This window comes from Mustela nigripes, chromosome 4, assembly GCF_022355385.1.
Source record: "Mustela nigripes isolate SB6536 chromosome 4, MUSNIG.SB6536, whole genome shotgun sequence".
NCBI lineage: Eukaryota > Metazoa > Chordata > Mammalia > Carnivora > Mustelidae > Mustela > Mustela nigripes.
Window position 1 is genome coordinate 51976842 of NC_081560.1, and position 18797 is coordinate 51995638.

The 18797-nt window shown below is 40.1% G+C and overlaps 2 protein-coding genes across 2 annotated transcripts in view; one reads left to right on the plus strand and one right to left on the minus strand.

Moving 5' to 3' along the window:
- Positions 1-7258, plus strand: part of IGF2BP3 (insulin like growth factor 2 mRNA binding protein 3) — a 147852-nt gene extending 140594 nt beyond the window's left edge. Inside the window, exons 10-13 of the mRNA XM_059397520.1 lie at positions 1458-1532; positions 3909-4040; positions 4699-4812; positions 5090-7258. Coding sequence (XP_059253503.1) covers positions 1458-1532; positions 3909-4040; positions 4699-4812; positions 5090-5188 — 420 coding nt within the window. The 3' untranslated portion in view covers positions 5189-7258. The remainder of the gene's footprint in view (positions 1-1457; positions 1533-3908; positions 4041-4698; positions 4813-5089) is intronic.
- Positions 7259-7820: 562 nt separating this feature from the next.
- Positions 7821-16341, minus strand: MALSU1 (mitochondrial assembly of ribosomal large subunit 1). The gene is made up of 4 exons (XM_059396718.1): positions 16024-16341; positions 14724-14902; positions 8611-8692; positions 7821-8036 (listed from the first exon to the last, which is right to left on the minus strand). Exons 1-4 carry the CDS (start codon positions 16277-16279, stop codon positions 7855-7857), a joined length of 699 nt encoding a protein of 232 aa, XP_059252701.1. The 5' UTR covers positions 16280-16341; the 3' UTR covers positions 7821-7854.
- Positions 16342-18797: the final 2456 nt, after the last annotated feature.

Genomic DNA, 18797 nt, shown 5'->3' on the forward strand with positions numbered 1-18797 from the left:
AGTATAAGATAGAAGCGTGAACCAACTTTACGGTCCTGCAAGTTTCCTGATTGGGTTAAAAATAGTCTTTGACACATGCATAAAGAACCTAGTAGTCTGGCTTTGGAAAAACTGCAATGAACATTTCATGAATGAGAACTATTTGGGTATTCAGTTCTCTTGTTTTCAGGCTTCACGGAGGTTTTATAATGAGGGTAAAACGTTTTGTTTCCAAGAGAGTCTGAAACACGCATAATCTGAGAGATGCACCACCACTCTTGAAACTTGACTGGATTTACATATCCATAAATTTCCTATATGTACTTAATGGGCATATATTTGGTATTTGCTAATTATTTGTGTTCACTTATTGGACATTTAGACTGGTCCTAACTTATTCTGCACAAACAATGCAGTGATGGACAGAGTTCTTCTAGCCAAATTTTTATATACAGCCTTATTCTTTAAGGTAAGTCCATCAACGTAGATTTGGTGAGTTGTGTGTTTTCAGGCTTTTCAGAGACTAGAGCAATTTTTACTCTTAAACTCCATATATGAGTGCCCTTAGCCCCAGCCCTCCCTCACCAGTATTGACAAATCTAGTCAGAAAGATAAAAAAGTAGACTATATTAGTAACTGACAGGGATTATAATGAATGGTAGAATTTGGGGAAGTTTTTATATTTTTTGCTTCCCATTCTTACGTAATAAATTTGGTAAATAATAAGAATTTGCTTCTTACACAGCATCTGTCTTAGCAGATTTTTTTCTTTTAAAACAACTACCAGCTGGGTCCCCAAGTCCTGTGACTATGGAAGACTGCTGGGTTCTTCTCCCTTCAATAGCCTCTGGAACATTTCCCCCGGCCCAGGCTTTTTGTGTGATTTCATATACTCTGCAAAAATAGGAAAGCCGTTTACTTTCCTTCTGCCACATTGTTAGTTTACTTCACGTTACTCTACTGAGCATACTTCAGGGGAATTTACCAATAGTCTTAGATCTGTGAACATAGCAGTTTCTTGCACATACAGACCTGGGGGTTCTGATGCATATGGGCCAAAGACCACACTTTGAGCACCATTGGTGTAGTGATGAGGAACATGGGTAGTGGAGACAGACCCAGTTCTCCCTCCCGTTGGATTAGCTGTGTGATCATGGACGGGCCACATAACTCAGCTTCTTCAGCCTTCGGTTTGCCCCCTGTAAAGAACACGCACTACTTCATTGGAACCCAGCGAGGATTCGCTGAGATCACATGTGGACCTTCACATCAGGGCCTGGCACAGTGTAAGCACACAGTTCATGGCAGGAGCCAGGACTGATGAACCCATGCTAGTCACTGCTGCTCTGTAACTTCCTTCCAAAGGCTTCCACTCTACATTTCCTTAAGTCGTGCACAAATGTCAGGCTGGTGTGTGGAAGGTTTCTATCAGTGGCACCTGAAAGTGTCATCCCCCCCCCTTGATGTGCCTGTTACAGATTGCTCCAGCTGAAGCCCCAGATGCTAAAGTGAGGATGGTGATTATCACTGGGCCACCAGAGGCTCAGTTCAAGGTATGTGTTCTGGAGTGTGAGCACAGGTAACCGATGAATGGACTCAAAGATTATGTTAATGCCTTCTCTTCAGGAACTCCGTAACCTGGCTTCTCCCTTAAATACATCTAAAACCTGGTAAAAAAGATCTCCAACAGAAAATCATAAAACTAAAAACAGAGTAGAAACATAACCAAAGTTACATTTCCAAAAATAAAGCTAACTTTGTTTTCAACTTTGAGAGTTTTGTAGTGGTTGTTGGGTTTACCTATTCCCAAAGAAGAATCTGCTCAGTGCCTTGTTACTATGCGAAGGGGAGACCTTTAAGACAAATTTACAATGGAAAACTTGTTCCCTAATTTTTCCTCTTGTCCTTGAGAGGCCTTAACCTTGAATTAAAATGTCCCCCTTTCCTCTTACCCTTGTAATTAACTAACTCTGAGCCCTTGTCCATAGACTGACAACAAATCACTCTAATCCTTCCAATTTTAGAAGTAGAAATGGTAGGAACTCTTCTGGCATTTGTCCTGGTGTGAACCATTGTTAGGGACCTTTGCAGCTGAAATACCCTTCCCAGTATACTGAGAGTTGATGAAGAGTAGAGACTGAGCATCTGTGTTGCTGGTTCAAATCCTAGTTCTGTCATTTATCTTCTTAACCTTTTTCTGGCTACTCAGCTATGAAATGCTGAGAATATTGCTTGCCACATAGGAAGCACAATATAAATAAGCTGGTGGTGGTTTTCAGCAGACGTGGGGTGAATCAGCAGGGCTCTGCCAAATTCTCAAACACATACTTTCAAGTACCTGATTTCTCCCATAAAATGTAGTACAAGTGATGTAAAAGTAACTACTGCATTAGAATGTAATTAATTCATCCCAAACCCATCTAATTCTTGCCACCTGTGTAAATGGACAACTCTTGAACCTTAAGTTCCTTAGCCTTAAAATGTAGCTAGTAATGGTGCTTACTTCTCCCCAATCCCCCCCCTTTAAAATACCACTTAGATCTCTCTTTTCTGTGGCACATTTTTCAGTAAAAATCCAAAGCTTTTTTCACTTCATTTACAGGAAGAACAGGAAACAAAAGGAGATGCTTTGAGAGGTGGGTGCAGTTTGGCTAGGCTGACTCAGGTGAATAATTTAGTCTCTCACACCAGCCTTCTGGGCCAGGCAGTTGAAGTCCTAACTCAGAAATGTTGTGAATTGATTCCTATCCCAAACCTCTGGGGTCAGTCCCTTTTAGTTTGAAACCTTAATAGATGAACATGGACATCAATTATTTTATGTTTCTTCTTGGTGCTGAGCTACATTTTTATGAATGGAACTACTATCTTATAATTCCTATAATTGTATGTTGGGAAATTCAGTTTGTTTCCCTGTGTTCTTCAGTGCCCCTATGGGATGGTATGGTCCTCTTAAATGGAATTAGTTAAGAAAAGCTATAATGCTTAAATATTTATGTGATCAGTAACAGTTACAAGTGAATTATTTTAGAGATCCAAGGAGTGGCAAACCTCCTAACCCGTATTTTTTCTGATGAATCTGAAAGCTTTTTTTTTTTTTTCTGAAGAGAGATGTATATCTCTATGTCCTTTGTGTTAATACCTAGATCTGCGGCTTTAGACTTTGAGAATGAATGGAATATAGGGTACCAAGATGGATTTTGTTTTTCCTGTAACCCCTATAATGAACTTACCATTTCTGCACCAGTGAAAATTTAAAATGTTTTGGGTACTTTTGTTTTTAGGATTCACCCTCATAGTTTGTCAGATTAAACCAACTCTGACTTCTTTATCCTTTGGTATATACTAGAGTAAATTAATGGTTGTATATAATAAGAGAAGTTTCTTAAGTATAATCTCTAGTTGTATGCAGTAGGTATCAAGATGTGTTGACTGTTAATATCTTAAGTATGTGTTAACCTGATTTTGTCACCTCTTTATTCAGAGTAGAAGCCACTTGGCTAAGATGAAGAAACCTGTTTGAACCCAAAATGTCCTTTCAGGTGTGAGCCTGCCATCTCTTATCCTCCAGAAAAAACACAATTACTTTCTTACTGAAAGCAGGAAAGGTTTTACCTTTTAGGATCAGGGAGCAAATGGCTATTTGCCCACAACAATGGTTTATTTTTAGTTAAGCTGAGTACTGATTGCCTTTAGCTCTTTTTGTTCAAAGAATAAATCGTATTCTTCATTCATTCAGCTGCCACCTCTGTGGTGCCTGGTTATTACTGTGAACCTTCCTAACTTTGCCTCTTAGGCCATCTGCACCAGTCTATCAACCTGCAGATGTGTCCCTGCCAAGGGCCATTCCAGTGGACTGGGGCCATCTCTGAAGTTAATGGACCGTCTTTCCCTTCATTAATGACACTGATAGGATATGTTCTCATCTGTAGGCTCAGGGAAGAATTTATGGAAAAATTAAAGAAGAAAACTTTGTTAGTCCTAAAGAAGAGGTGAAACTTGAAGCTCATATCAGAGTGCCATCCTTTGCTGCTGGCAGAGTTATTGGAAAAGGAGGCAAAACGGCAAGTACATCAGCAAAACCTGTGCAGTGGTATGAAAGGGAAAGCGTTGAAAGGTACTTAGGAGTTCCAAGTCCCTGAATTTGGGCTAATTTATAAAAAGCAGGATCATCTGGGCCAAGGTTTGGAGATCACTGCCTTTTGTTCTTCCTGAGTGTTGGTGTCAGCCACCAGTGAAAGTAATGTCTCGCTTTCAGACCACTTTATGTGAGAGGAGCGTCTCATGTACAAGGGGTATTTAGCATTTTTGGTTGCTGTAACTTCAGCTTTTTACTTTGACACAGCTGATGGAAAGAAAACTTTTAAATGTCCTCTACCTTTATAACCTACCTCTTTAACAAAAAAGCAAGTGGTTTCCAGTTTCTCTTTAGCACATGTAACTTCTTTCAAAGCTATTTACAATTTTGAATTGAGAACATCTACTTTGGAATCAGACTTTCAGGGATTCAGTCTGGTTCTGCCATTCACTTCTATAATTGGTCAAATCGGTTTTTTGGGGTAAGTCTTAATTTACTATCATCTTGTAATGGGCACAGAACTGATAACCTGATACAATTATCAGTGGATTAGATGAAATTTATAAAGCCACAAAGTAAGTGCTCAGCAAACGGTAATTTTTTTAAAACCTCAATTTAACATGATCTCTGCTTATCTTGTTCAGGTGAATGAGCTCCAGAATTTGTCAAGTGCAGAAGTAGTTGTCCCTCGTGATCAGACACCTGATGAGAATGACCAAGTGGTTGTGAAAATAACTGGTCACTTCTATGCTTGCCAGGCAAGTGGGATCTCATGTCCTAAGCAAGCTCTTTTGCTTCTTTCCCAAATGGAAGCAATTCTCCTATGGGTGTGCTCCCACCCCACACAGAGATTGATTGTTGTTTGGTGCTTAACAGGATAAATCCCTTTTTAGCAGATTATTTCAGACTCTACTAGCAAACTTAAACTAGCATGTATCTTTAACCTTCAAATCTGAAGTTGCTGAAATGGAAGAGTAAAATAACTTTTAGTAACCTCTGATTAGATAGAAATTTTAAATCTCTCTCCTTTTGCAGGTTGCCCAGAGAAAAATTCAGGAAATTTTGACTCAGGTAAAACAGCACCAACAGCAGAAAGCTCTGCAAAGTGGACCACCTCAGTCAAGACGGAAGTAAAGGCTCAGGAACCAGCCCACCACAGAGGCAGATGCCAAACCAAAGACAGATTGCTTAACCAACAGACGGGCACTGAACCCCTAATATCCAGAGTTACGTGCACAAGTTTTTACCTAGCCAGTTGTTTCTGAGGACCAGGCAACTTTTGAACTCCTGTCTCTGTGAGAATGTATACTTTATGCTCTCTAAAATGTATGACACCCAGCTTTAAAAAAAAAAAAAAAAAAAAAAAAGGAGGGGGGAGGGAGGGAAAAAGAGGAACTCTGCACTTCCCTTTTGTTGTATTCTCAGTGTAACAAATATTCTAATTTTTCTTACTATACCCTCCTAATGCCAGAAATTGGTGTAATGATGCAGTACTAAATTAATAAAATGTAGACTGCTCCCAAATCCAATTGTTAAAATTGGATCAGAATAGAATGATTATAGGAACTTAAATGTTAAGCTATTAGCATAGAAAAACTGTTGTCAGTTTTATTTTTAATGTAACACTAACATGAATAACCTAAGGGAAGTGCTGAATGGTGTTGGCAGGGGTATTAAACGTGCATTTTTACTCAACTACCTCAGGTATTCAGTAATGCAATGAAAGCAAAATTGTTTTTGTTTTTGTTTTTGTTCTGAAATTTTATATACTTTATAAAGATAAAAGTCCAACAGTTTTTTAAAAAACTTTAATTAGCTAACAGGAGAATAACAGAAAATTTTTACTTCTGGTTAGTGACCGTAAAGCTGGAAAATTAATTTCAGGTTTTTTGAGGCTTTTGACACCATTAGTTGGAAAATCTAATAAATGTTCAGTGATATGGAGCAGTGCCTATATTTGGAGAGCAGCAATACCATTTAATTTTTTGTTTATGGTAGGGAACTTTTTTGATGGTACTAACAGAGCAAAGTGGTTGCAGGAGGTTTTGGAACGGCTAGTTGAAATGGCTTCAGAAGACTTCAGTTTTTTTGTTCGGCTGTGTGATTAAATGCATTAAAATGCTTTGTGCTTTAGACTATCACTACCTAATGAAGAGATGCAGCCCCTGTGGACTTGAAACTGGCCAAAAAGCAAGCTTTCAGCTTGTCTTATAGGATGCTTAGTTTGCCAACACGCTTCAGACCAGTTGGTCTACATGTTGAGCAGACCCCAACAGAACTGCTTTGTGAAGACCAGTGGGGTACTCAGAGGGTGGGGCAGTGTTCAAAGGCAATATCAAGGCTACATCTCCATGTGCCAGGCACTGTCATGAGCCTCGCTAAGCTATTTTGAAGATTTTTAAATAATGATAAATCAAGAAAAATGTAAAGCCACCTAAAATATTACATAAAATATGCCCATTCCTTAACTTGATGGCAAAGCCCGGTATGTACAATTATGTGGGTGTGGGTGGTCTCCAAGGCCACACTGCTCTCAGAATTGTTTTTTGCTTTTGTTCATTGAATGATCAGTCATCTTACTACACTGATCTGAAGGGCGTATATAATAAGCCTTTGAAAAATATGTCCTCCTTTGTATTTCAGGATGAATTTCTACAGACTAGATAAGTTTTTCTGAAGATCACTGTTATCAATTAGACATTTTGAAATGACTTGAAATGTTTTCCTAAATGTTTTCAGAAAACCAGTTTATTTTGTAGTTTTAGCCAAAAAGTGCCCTTTGTCATACAATTAATTCACTTGGCATTCATAATTTTTTCATATGATGAATTGCAAAAATAAAATCATAGACTGGCTTTCTGGTTGGATTTCAGGTGAGATGTGCTTAGGCCAGAGCTCTTCCTCAGTGTTTGATTTTTCCCATATTTGTTGTTGTTGTTTGTGTATATACACATATATACACACACACACAGATAGGTGCTGCATTTATATATGCTGGTTTAAAATTCTGTCATATTTCACTTCTAGCCTTTTAGTGTGTCGAATCATGTTTTACTTTTAATTAAGCAATGGTAATGGAGTATCTAATTCTGTAATTGAGTTTTGTACTCACCGCACATGGATCATTCCTCATCTGTAATGTGCCCCAAATGCAGCTTCATTTTCCAGATACCTTGATGCAGAATAAAGTTTTTCATCATTAGGTGCAGCCTAGCATATGGCATGTTTTATTTCTGGTTTTTCAAATAAATGTGAATGTTTAAATTTAATTGAACTATAAACTTAAATATATTTTTAGTAATACTATGTCAATCTTAACTTACCACTTGATATTGGTGCTTACCTTATTTTCTCCATTCTGTAGCACTTACTGTGGATCCTGCTACTATTGGTGCCGCTTTTGAAGTAGGAACTGTATGTTTTAAGTAATAAGGACCAGTGGGGTAGTGATGTGCTGTTTGCTTTATTTTTTAAAAAATGGCTATTCCATCTAAAGAATAAGATTTACACTGAGGCAAAATTAAACTGAGCAGAGCACAGGGGCCACTACTAACTCTGTGAAATCCTGCTGAGATATAAGGAATAAAAACAATGTACTAAAATTTTAGTTTAAATATACTGACTTTTGGTGTTAGAATCAGCTCACTTACCCACAATTTCCACACTCATTTAGCATGCATGCCCACAGATAAGGCTTTGGATAACAACCTGACCAATGAAGTGGGGTTTCAGAGCTGTATTTTTAAGAAGTAACTCAACCCAAATCTGATAATGACAAAATAGTTAATATTATTTTATTCTTATTTGAACTCCACTGGAGTCAGGGATGAAGTATCATCTTCTATTCCAAGAATGAAGTCTTCAGGTAATGTCTCAGGTGCTATCTGTGCTAACTGGTCATCATAAGAACGTAGGGTCCATAATTTCTCTAATTCATAGGTTTCTCTGGTTTCTGGAAGCATCAAATGAATCACCATGCTGCCTATCAATCAAGGACAGATAAGAGTTAAAGAAGCAGTTCATTAGCTTTTATTCTTGTGCTCTCACAAATCTCTGTGATAGAACAGTGATTGCCAAAGAATGGATCCATATCCAAATTAGGATTACCTGACGATTTACTAGAAATGCAAATTATGGATACCTTTCCTACAGAAATGTCATAGAATTTGTTAGGTCTTTTCAAAATTCCAGTCCTCTGCTCTTGTCCTTCTCAGTACCTGAAACGCCCTTGACCTTCACCTCATCTGAGTCATTCTGGGCCAACGTTATGTATACCCAAGCCTTCTACCACCACTAAGACATCTCTCCCACCTCTACTACGTTATCCACTCTGTTCTCCACCATCTTTCTGACCTGCGTGGCTAGTTATATACTTACACATTAGGTGAGGTTTTCTCATGTTAATAAGACCTCCTGGGTTATAATTAAAACTTTAAACAAGTATCAAAAATATCACATAAAAAAGGCAATCTGATCTCAATCCTTTTACAACTGAAAATAGTTCAAGATTAGGACAAAATATATACTTACCTGTAAAATATGTCAAAATAACTTACCAAAGTCCACACATAGCCAGTCATCAGTGTCCTTCCCTTCAATCTTCACATGAGGCTCACTTTTACATTTCAGGTATTTATACTGAAAAAAACCAAATTATATATTAGGAGAGAGGTGGAGGAAGTCTCTTCTCACTGAGGATGGTCTGTGGGGCTATTTTTCTTGATCACAAGAGGAATGAGTAGGCTCGTTCCTAAGTTAACTATACTCCATAGTAAGTTGAGGAAACTATTCCTCCCCCACCACCCAAATCCTACCTACCCTCCTATACCTCCTCTCTACTGAATACCTACTGCCCAAACCCTTCTGAAAGGGCCATTCTACTCATATCCACCAAGGTGTGTCTGAGGCAAAGAGGACCAAGCTCACTCAACATCTGGTTCTCACCTACATCACCTTCAGGACAATATTCATGGGATTTTACCATCCCATGGCTCTATTCTCAATAGGTCTTATGAATGGTCCAAAACAACTGATACACTAGTATCAGGCAAACAGACTTTAAATAAAAAACTATTACAAGAGAAAAGGATACTAATACAGTGATAAAAGGGTTCAGTACTCCAGATGATTTAACAATTATAAACATGCACCAAAAATCAAAACTCCTGAACATACGGAAACAAACATTGACAGAACTGAAGAGAAACTGAGAAACAATAATATGGAAGACTTAATGCTCCACTTTAAAAAAAAAGATTTTACTCATTTATTTGACAGAGACAGAGAGGGAACACAAGAAAGGGGAGTGGGAGAGTGAGAAGCAGGCTTCCCGCTGAGCAGGGAGCGGAATGTGGGGTTTGATCCCAGGACCCTGGGATCATGACCTGAGCTGAAGGCAGATGCTTAACGATTCAGCCACCCAGGTGCCCCAATACTCCATTTTCAATAATGGATTTAAAAAAAAAAAAAAAAGGACAAGATCAGTAAGGAAATAGATGACTTGGACAACACTACAGCTAATGGGACCTAACAGACATTAACAGAACATTCCATCCAAAATAGAACACACATTTTTCTAAACTGCACATATAACATTCTCCAGGATAGATATGTTAAGCTACAAAACAACTCAATGAATTTAAAAAGCCTGAAATCACAAAGTATATTTTCTCATCACAATGAAATGAAACCAGAAAGCAACAAAAGGAAAAACAGAAAAGCCATAAAAACAGTAAGTCAAAGAAGGTATCACAAGGGAAATTAGAAAATAGCTTGAGACAAATGAGATTAAAATACAACATACCAAAACTTAATGGGATACAGTAAAAGTAATGTGAAGAGGGAAATTTATTTATAGTTATAAATGCTTCTATGAAAAAAAAAGAAAGTTCCCAACTCAACAACCTAAATTTACACCTTAAAGAACTAGGGAGTAAAGAAATTAAACTTAAAGCTAGCAGAAGGAAGGAAAAATGATTAGAGAAAACCAAAACTGACAAATACCATGAAACCAAAATTTGGGCCTTGAAAAAGAGAAAACTGACAAATCTTTAATTATACTTACTAAGAGAAAACAGAAGATCCAAATAACTAAAACCCAAGGGGACATTACTTCTTTAAAAAGGCATGATGAATAATATGAACAACTATATATCAGCAAATTGGACAATTTAGACAAAAATAATACATTATATGTTAATTCAAAAAAAAAAGAAAGAAAGAAAGAAAACCTCCAAACACTATTATACCTCAGGAAACAAACAGGGTTTCTGGGGGTGAGGTGTAGGGATGGGGTGGCTGAGTTATAGACATTGGGGAGGGTATGTGCTATGGTTAGTGCTATGAATTGTGTAAGCCTGATGATTCAGAGACCTGTACCCCTGGGGCAAATAATACATTATATGTTAATTCAAAAAAAAAAAAAAAAGAAAGAAAGAAAACCTCCAAACACTATTATATCTCAGTTAAAAGAATGAAAGAACAAACCAACCAACAAGACAAGACCGAACAGCCAACCTCCCAACAAAGTAAAGCCCTGACCAAATGATTTCACAGATGAATTCTACCATTTAAACAAAAGCTGAAAACAAATAAATGAATGAATGAAAGAATGAATAAACAAAAGCTAACACAAATTCTTCTCAAACTCTTCTAAAAAACTGAAAAAGGAATCCTTTGTAACTCATTCTATGCAACTACCATAATTACCCTGAAACCAAGGCCAAAGACACTACAAAAAATCAAAACTACAGACCAGTATTCTTGATGAACACTGATGCAAAAATCCTCAATAAATTATGTGCAAGCCCAATTCAACAGTATATTAAAAGGATATACAACAGGACTGAGTGAAATTTATTCTCAGAATGGAAGGATAGTTCCATAATCAATCAATATAATAAACCACATTAACAAAATGAAAAACAAAAACGACAGGATCATCTCAAATTTATGCAGAAAGCATTTCACAAAATTCAACACCCTTTCATGACAAAATTGCTCAAAGACAAAAATACTAAAAGATAATAAAGATCATACATGAAAAGCCCACAGCTATTGTCCTACTCAATGGTGAAACACTAAGTTTTTCTTCAAAGGTCAGGAACAAGACAAGAATGCCCATTTTTGCCACTTACATTCAACATAGTGCTAGAAGTTCTGGCCAGAGAAACTATAGCAAGGGAGGAAAAAAAAAAGGTAATCCAATTGGAAATGAAATAATGAAATTATCATGGTTTACAGACAACATGACTTAAATACATAAAACCCTAAAGATTCCACAAAATCACATGTTAAAATAAACGACTGCAGCAAAGTTGTAGGATACAAAATTAACATACCCAATCAGCTGTGTTTCTATACGTTACCTAATCAATAACCTGAAAAGGAAACTAAGAATTCCATTCACAATGGAATCATAAATAAAATACTTACCAATAAATTTAACCATGGAGACAAAAGACTTGTACACTGAAAACTGTAAGATGTTACTAAAGAAATTAAATAAGACATCAATAAACAGACACTGTGTCCATGAACTAGAAAACTTAAATTGTTTAGATGTCAGTACCAGGCAAAGCTATCTACAAATTCAATGCAATCCCTGCCAAAATCCCAGTGAATTTTTTTTTTGGGCAGAAATAGAAAATTCCATCCTAAAATTTATATGTAATTTAAAAGGACCCCAAATAGCCAAAAACAGTCTTGTGAAGGAAGAACACAGTTGGAGCTCTCAACTTACTGTTATCAGAACTAACTACAAAGCTACAGTAATCAAAATAGTGAGCAAGCAGGGCACCTGGGTGACTCAAGCCAGTTAAGCATCTAACTCTTAGTTTCAGCTCAGGTCATGATCACAGAGTTTTGAGATTGTGCCGTGGGACAGGCTATGCACTTAGCGCAGTCAGCTTGAGATTCCCTCTGCCCACCCACCCGTGTACTGTCTAATAAATAAAAATCTTTAAGAAGGGTGGGGCACCTAGGTGGCTCAGTGGCTTAAGCACCTGCTTTAGGCTCAAATCATGATCCTGGGGTCCTGGTATCAAGCCCCACCTCAGGCTCCCTATTCAGTGAGGAGCCTATTTCTTCCTCTGCCCCAACCCTGCTTGTGCTCTAATAAATAGATAAAATCTTGAAAACAGTGAGCAAGGGAGACCAATGCAATAAAAGAAAGAGCCCACACAATCAAGCGATTTTCAACAGGGGTACCAAGTTCATTCAGTGGGAAATGGGCAGTCTTTAACAAACGGAGCAGGGAAAACTACACATCCACGTGCAGGAGAACAAAGCTGGACCCTTACTTTACCCCATCTACAAAAACTAAAAACCGATCAAAGACCTAAACATAGTACCTAATACTTTTAGAAGAAAACACAGTGGAAAGGCTTCCTGATACATGACACTGAATTTGGCAATGACTGCTTGGATAGGACACCAAAGGCACAGGCACAACAGAAGATAAACTGGACTTTATAAAAATTAAAAGCTTTTGTGCATCAAAGGACACGATCAACAGTAAGACAACCTAAAGAACAAAAAAAATATTTACAAATCACATATTCATTTTAGGATTAATATCCAGAATATATACAGAACTACAACTTAACAACAATGACAACAAAAAAACCAACCTGATTAAAACACAAACAAAAGACTTCATTAGGCCTTTTCCCAAAGCCATACAAATGGCCAGTAACATGTAGGTGGATGCTTGACATCACTAATCATTAAGGAAGTGCAAATGAAAACCACAATGAGCTGCCACTTCACACCCATTAGGATTACTATGATCCAAAACCCAGAAAATAGGAAGTGTTGGCAAAGATATAAAGAAACTGGAACTGCTGGTGGGAATGTAAAGTGATGTAGCCACTAAAGAAAAGAACATGGTGGCTCCTCAAAAAACTGAAAGCAGAATTACCATGATCCAGCAATTCCGCTCCTGAAATTAAAAGCAGGGACATGAATAGACATTTCTACACTCACGTTTATGGCAGCAATATTCATAATCTCCATAAGGTGGAAGCAAACCAAATGAAAATTAACAGATGAATAGATAAAATGTGATCTATACATACAGTAACATAACAGTCTTAAAAAGATGAAATTCCAACACAAGCCACCACATGGATGAACCCTGAAAACATTTTGCTAAGTGAACTAAGCCAGTCCTAAGTGGACAAACAGGGTATGATTTCACTCACATGAAGTACTTCGTTGAATTCAGAAAGAAAGAATGGTGGTTGCCAGGGTACAGAGGGAGAATGGGAAATTACTACTTAATGTAGAGAGTTTGTTTTGCAAGATGAAAAACATTCTGGGGATGGATGGTGGTAAATGACTGCACACTGAAGTGAATGTAACCACTGCCACTTAACTGCACATCTTAAAAAATGGTAAAATGCTTAAAACGTAAAACCTCTCATTCCTTTTATATCTCCAAGTACAGTGGTCACTTCTAAGTCTTCATCTTCCTCTGTCCCACCAGAACATCTAACAGATCTCTAACAGAGATCCTGGGACCCTGTCTTGTAACTCTTCTCTATGCCCTCTTGGTTCTCTTTCTTATCTCTCCAACTACTTCTTTGGCATCTCCCTTTGCTTTGCCATATTGCAGCAAGGTTCTGTTTTCAGTCCCCTTTTTATTTTACCACCCTTCTAGGCAAACCTAACTTTTGTTTTGGTCTTAACCATCCCTTTTATGACCAATTTTCAACAAGCTGAGAGAGGTTATGTTCCCCTGTGGAGTATTATGAGAATCAACTAAAGGTCTCCAAGTATATTCCTCACTCTGATTCCTGTTCAGTCTAATTAAAAAATGAACTGCCTTCCCTTTCCTCAACTAGAGGAATGAATTCAGAGGGTGAGGACTAGATTTTTTCATCTTTCCAATACCCACCACAGTGCTTGGAAACACTGGACACATTCAAACATTTGAATTAAACCACAGGCCAACATGGTCCAAAAGAACTTTTTGCAACTATGGAAACATTTTATAGTTGTGCTGTACAATATGGTAGCCATTAGCCACATGTGGCTATCAAGTACCTGAAATATGGCTAGTACAGCTGAAGAACTGAAATTTTGATTTATAATTAGTTACATGTGGCTAGTGGCTACCATAATGAACAGTGCTACTCTAGAAATTCCTCTGGGTCTTCTAGCCTGCCTCAAATTGTTTTATACTTTTTATATTTTTTTATTCATTCATTCACCCATTCATTCAATGACCACAAGAGACAAGAATTGAAGGGCATCTGGGTGGCTCAGTGGGTTAAAGCCTCTGCCTTCGGCTCAGGTCATGATCCCGGGGTCCTGGGATCAAGCCCTATATCAGTCTCTCTGCTCAGCAGGGAGCCTGATTCCCTTCCTCTTTCTGCCTGCCTCTCTGCCTCCTTGTGATCTCTCTCTCTCTGTCAAATAAATAAATAAATAATCTTAAAAAAAAAGAGAGAGAGAGACAAGAATTAGAAATATCCTGACTCATTTGTCCCCTTGTCAATATCCTTGTCATTATCAAGGAATATCAAACACTCAGGCAAATACTGAGAATCTGGACTTCTTATATCATTTCATGATGGATGTACTTTGTAAGTGTTGCTCATCAGCATGATGCCCTGACACTCTTCCATTAAGTTAATGATTCCAAAGAGAAAAGAAAGCATCGTACCATTTTGACAATGTAGTAGGCCATCGCATGCAAGTGTCGGGTGGAAGTTCCACTACCAATCACAAAGTAATCTGTGTATTTCAATTCTGGAGGAACCTTGATCACACAAATGTCTCTTGCATTTTCTTGCCTCAGAAGCGAAACCAGCATATCGATGTCAAACTTGGGACCAGTATGATCTGAAATGCACAAAGATTCACTTGTGTCAGGTGGCCAAACAGAAGATTCTGTATGCATCCAGATGCAGCAGCTAACAATGAAACTGTTCCTCCATGACGGTGTTGAGATCTAAAATGTTTTGTAAGACAGAAACGTCCAGGCCTCCTGGAAGCTAAACCTGGGCAGTGGTTTCATACAGCATTGCTCAACTTTTATGGTAAGAGTGAATGTTCAGGTTACACAGAGCCACCACACATTCTTCGATATTACCACATGCTAAGTAAACCTGAACATCCACAACAAATGGCTTTCTGTTCACTAATACTTGAGGAAACGAGGAACACACCTCAAACATACACAGCTGAGCTGAAAAGCCTCTTAGGTAGTAGCATCTGGTCCACAATCTTAACACATGAGAGATGAAGAAAATGAGGCCCAGAAGAATAAGCGAACGCGCCCCACGCCAACCAATGAGAGCTAAAAATTTAACACTGATCTTCATTTTGAAGCCTCAACTGTTAGCTGTGAAAACTTAACTTTCTCTTTTCTGTAGAGATTTGCATATTCTGTTCTTTACCTCGGCGTATCAGAACCTGTACATTTAAAGCTCTCACGTTCTAAAGCTGACTCCCAAGAACCTGGTGGCTGAGTCCACCAAGACCTCTCCCTCTCACCCACCCCAACCTCTCACAGATAAGATCTGTTTACAGTCTCTCAAATTTCTAAAAACTTGAAATAATTAGAGGAACTTCAATTGGCGCCGTCCCCTGTTAGCGCTTCTTATGCACCTCTCAGGCCCCAGACCCAGCCCTTCCTCAGAATCCTCACGCCCCAACACTTTCGGCAAGTCCGCTCCTCGGGACTCTAGGAAGAGTGAAGGCAGCTGAGGACAGTGAGGTTGTGATGCAAGGGTCCGGTGCGGCCACTCGGACGTCTGGGGGTTTGGAGACGTCAGTTTCTCTCTCGCCGCGTTAAACGCAAAGCTGGTGCCAATATCTCTGGACATCCTTCCAGCTCTGGAAAAAAAATCTTTCCCTTCTCCAAGGGAAAGGCATAAACAGGAGAACTCAGAGGCTCCTGGGCCGAGACCCAACTCCCGGCTGCCGGCAGGGGCCCCCGCCGCCCTCCTCCAGGCCAGTACCTGCTGTGCCTGTCTCCGGGCGCTTCTGGCCAGCTGCCCCCTCCGCCCGCTCCTCTAAGCCCGGTCCGCCGTGCAGGCCGCGCGCGCGGTCGGGGCTCAGGCAGGTCAGGCCCAACGCCGGCCCCGCCTTAAGCCGCCCCGCGGCCAGCAGACGAAGCCGTGGCCCCCAGCCCGCCGAGAGCCCGGCTCCCGGGGATAGGGCCCTGCGCCACAGCAGCGACCCGAATCGCCGCGCCACACAGCTTACGGAGCCCATCCGCTTTCCCCAGCTACGACTCACCCGGCGGGCCTTAATGGAGCCCGAGCAGGTCGGCTTTTCATTGGCTAGGCCAACGCGTCAAGGCCTCGAAAATTGACGTAAGGGGCGTGGGCGGGGCCACAGCCCGGAAGTGGGCGGAGTCCGAATGCCAGTGGGCCCGGCGGTGACCCGGAAGGGCTGATATGGGGGTTAGGTTTTGCGGGAGTGGAAGGGCTAGTTGTTTGACTGCCTACCCTTGCTTTCTCTACGTTGTAGTGCAGTGCGGTATGGTGTCCGCTGTCTCTTTTTTTAAAATGTGTTCCTCCACAGGAATGTAAGCCGCACGAAAGCAGAAATGTTTGTTTTGACGTGGTCTCCGCCAAACCTAAAACAGCTGGTACTGAATGTGGGGAAGTTGCTGCTGTTGACTATGGTGAGGGAGAGAAGCAAAGAATGTTTCCCTTTAGCCCAAAAGGCTGGCCTATATATAGCCTTCATAGTTCCGATAAGGATCAAATACTACTAGTTGCTACTTTCTTCAAGTGTCTCATCACTGCCTATACTTCTCACCAGTAGTTAGTGTCTAGTTGAATAAGCCACAAAGAAATCTTATGAAAGTAGTGTTTATAAGCAGAAGTTTGAAGAAGACATTTATGATCAATGAGTCCTTGCACATCCCCTTCCGCACCGCACCTCCCCCTTGAGCATGATGCATAGAAGGACCAGCTTCATACAGCAAAAGTGCGGCTCTTTCTGCCCACCAGTCCTGTCCCCATGCTACTTAAATAAATTTAGTAAGTTGCACTGTAAAATGTCTCGAGAATTCTTTCTTGACCATTATGCTTATAAATCCTGCAATAATTACTGGCATTAGGACATAAAATTTCCTACTCATTGCCCATTACCAAGAAAATTATCAAGGTTCCCTTGCAAATTTGAAATCCCATGAAGAAAATCTGTTATTCTGGGCTGGGGTGAGGTGGGAGGCAGAGGTGTAAAGGACCATTTGGAAAACTTCCTTATCAGATCAGTCCTTCCTGTACATTCTCTGTGGTGCTGTTTAGGCCAAGAGCAAATACAGTTTTCCAGATAGAAGTTAAGTGGTATCCTCTTCACCACCACTTCCCAGAACATATGCTTGGATTTGGTGCTCCCCCTAGCTTTTGCCATCAGCTCTATGTTACTACCCTTTTCTCTAAACATCCCAAACCTGATTTGCCATCTTCTTTAATGGATTATCATTCCTATATCCTAAACTCTGGGTTACATTCACTCAGCCTTTTCTAGTTTAACCCCTGGACTCTGCTCTGTCCCAACCTGCTCTGTTCTTCACCCCTGCGCCCCCCTCGCCCACCGCCCATGTATTTTCTTTGAAGCAGGTCCCTGAGGCCCCTCTGGTATTATCTCCCCCAGTAACACCATTATCCTTTTCCCAGTCACTGGAGCTAGCTGCCGAGGACATCTCTATGACTGCAGCTTCCTACCTGCTTAGCTTCCCATGAAGCCCCGGGAAACAAGTGTGGGAGCCTTCTGACTGCTACAAACAGGAGGCTCCTGAATGAACACAACAGGGATGTTATTAGGGTTCATAATCTTAGGAAGTCTTTTTAGTCATGGACCCTGGTTAACTCGTAATTCCCAAAGCCTTCAGTAAGTTGCTTCAAACCCTCCGTTCTCAGCACCCCAAAGGTAGAGATTATCAAACAGTCATCCCCTTCTGATTCTGCCTTTTAAAAAGCAACCATGGGGACGCCTGGGTGACTCAGTGGGTTAAGGCCTCTGCCTTCAGCTTGTGTTGTGATCTCAGGGTCCTGGGATGGAGCCCCACATCAGGCTCTCTGCTCAGTGGGGAGCCTGCTTCCTCCTCTCTCTCTGCCTGCCTCTCTGCCTATTTGTGATCTTTGTCTGTCAAAAAAATAAATAAAAATCTTAAAAAATAAAAAAATAAAAAAAAAATAAAATGCAACCACGGACAGAAAACAAAATCCAAGCCTAAGAGCAGATGGCTCCATTCTCAAATGGGGGACATTTTGGTTTTCTGTGGACCCTGCTAATGGGTAACATCCCACCACCACCAAGTCTTTACCTCAGGCAGGAGGGAAAATCTGTAAAAACAAAAACAAACAAAACCGAAGAACTTCTGTTAATTACCATGAAGGACACAGTGCTGATAAACCTTGTCTCTGAAATCATGGATTATGAGAAACATTTGATGAGAATGGAACATCTCACTCTTGCCTGAAGTGTCAGAGGCACACAGTCATTTCACCCTGAGAAGCAGTTTGGATAATGCTCCCCCCTACCCGCAAGCCCCGTACACTTCAGAGAAAGGGGCTTCAGATACAACTCTCCACATTTATCTCAACTTTGTCTTTCTGAGGCACAAGGCCCCTGAGTCTGCATTTTAGCTTGACCTTGTCAGACGCGCATCCCTAATGGCACCTACAACAATGGTACTAACGGGACATGTTTCTCCCCAGGCCCACACCCCTTCTGACTAGTTGGAAGCACAGCTCCATGAGCTTTCTCCTGTGGC

Excerpts from the sequence above, each read along its gene's own strand:
- MALSU1 (XM_059396718.1), bottom strand. The coding sequence starts at position 16,279 with ATGGGCTCCGTAAGCTGTGTGGCGCGGCGATTCGGGTCGCTGCTGTGG. Across the intron at positions 14,903-16,023 it reads CCCGGAGACAGGCACAGCAG|ATCATACTGGTCCCAAGTTT; the intron begins GTACTGGCCTGG and ends TGTGCATTTCAG. Across the intron at positions 8,037-8,610 it reads CTGGCTATGTGTGGACTTTG|GCAGCATGGTGATTCATTTG; the intron begins GTAAGTTATTTT and ends CTTGATTGATAG.